Source organism: Cyprinodon variegatus, unplaced genomic scaffold (assembly GCF_000732505.1).
Source record: "Cyprinodon variegatus isolate N-32 unplaced genomic scaffold, C_variegatus-1.0 Scaffold1130, whole genome shotgun sequence".
NCBI lineage: Eukaryota > Metazoa > Chordata > Actinopteri > Cyprinodontiformes > Cyprinodontidae > Cyprinodon > Cyprinodon variegatus.
In genome coordinates this window covers 138284-139444 of record NW_015151583.1, presented here as the reverse complement: position 1 = coordinate 139444, position 1161 = coordinate 138284, and the positions used below count along the sequence as shown (strand labels likewise).

The following is a 1161-nucleotide window of genomic DNA, read 5'->3' as shown; positions in this document are numbered from 1 at the left end:
CCCCCCTGGAAAAAACTCCACCAGCCGCCACTTTTTACACTTTTACCCGATGCTATTACAACATCCAACTGAATTGCTTGTAAAGCGGGGAGAATGGCGCTAGGCTTACCGCACCGTGACGTCACTGCCGGAAGATGGCAGGAGGGAGGGGCTACTATATTTGGGCAAAAATGGCCGCTCCCAGACTGGGAAATTTTACTGATTAACGCTTAATTCATTAAATCACTGCAAACATATTAGTTTTAGGTATAAATAATGACTTTTCCTTTGAAAGAGAACTTTATCTGCCAAAGGTGTGAATTATTTGGCCATTTATTCCAACAAGTCTTGCAAAAGTCTTTTTTTTTTCATGAAATCTTGTCTTTTTTTTATTTTTTTAAGGCATTTTTTTGTTAGAAAAATGTATTCCTTAGCAAGTAAAGAATAAGTCTCATAATGAGCCCCAACTGAGAACAGGGAAAAAAGTGATTTATCTCTGTGGCTCAGATAAAAAGGCAGAGTTATTGGAGTTTGCTGGACGTCGGTTTGCTGGGGGAGAAATCTTAAGATGAAAATAAATAGAAATTATTTCCAGTTTTATTTATTCTGTAGGAATCAGAAGGTCTGATGCTGGGACCTCTTGTCCTCTTGTCTTCTTCTAGACCGATCCCTGGTGCCAGACCCAACGCCGCCTCCCGTCCTCCCCCACGAAAATGACCTCCTCTTCACCCCCCCCACCCTCCCTGTGAAGGAGGGTCGCAGCTGACAGCCTATTTGCACTAAAGTGACTTTAGCTGGTGAACGGGGAGCTGTCGCACGCAGCAGAAGACGACGGATTGACCAACAGGACTCGCACCACGTATAAAACCTCACCCCCTCCCTTCTGCCCCCATCCCCCGCGCGCTTACATTGCCATGACGACGACGCTGCGTTGTGCGGAGGCCTTGCAGACTGAAACATGTTGGCGGCATATTTTACCAAATCAGTTTTAGTTTTACTGATTTCAGTTTTTTAATCTGTTAATGCTGCCCATTTATAAAAGTGCATTTTGTAAGGAGTGTTGCTTTGTTTACACTTTGTTTCATGTCATGTTGAACGATTTGTGTTTTGTGCCAAAGAACTCTTGAAGTACCTGCGGTGTGTCCGGATTGCTGTGAAATCCTGTAAGGTTAACACCACTCC

The 1161-nt window shown here is 43.9% G+C and overlaps 1 protein-coding gene across 1 annotated transcript in view; it reads left to right on the top strand.

Annotated features, from left to right (window-relative positions):
- LOC107101668 (disintegrin and metalloproteinase domain-containing protein 19-like) overlaps positions 1 to 1155 on the top strand; it is a gene marked incomplete at its 5' end in the record, with an annotated part of 100559 nt that extends 99404 nt beyond the window's left edge. The window contains one exon of the mRNA XM_015400662.1: positions 642 to 1155. Coding sequence (XP_015256148.1) covers positions 642 to 696 — 55 coding nt within the window. The remainder of the gene's footprint in view (positions 1 to 641) is intronic.
- Positions 1156 to 1161: the final 6 nt, after the last annotated feature.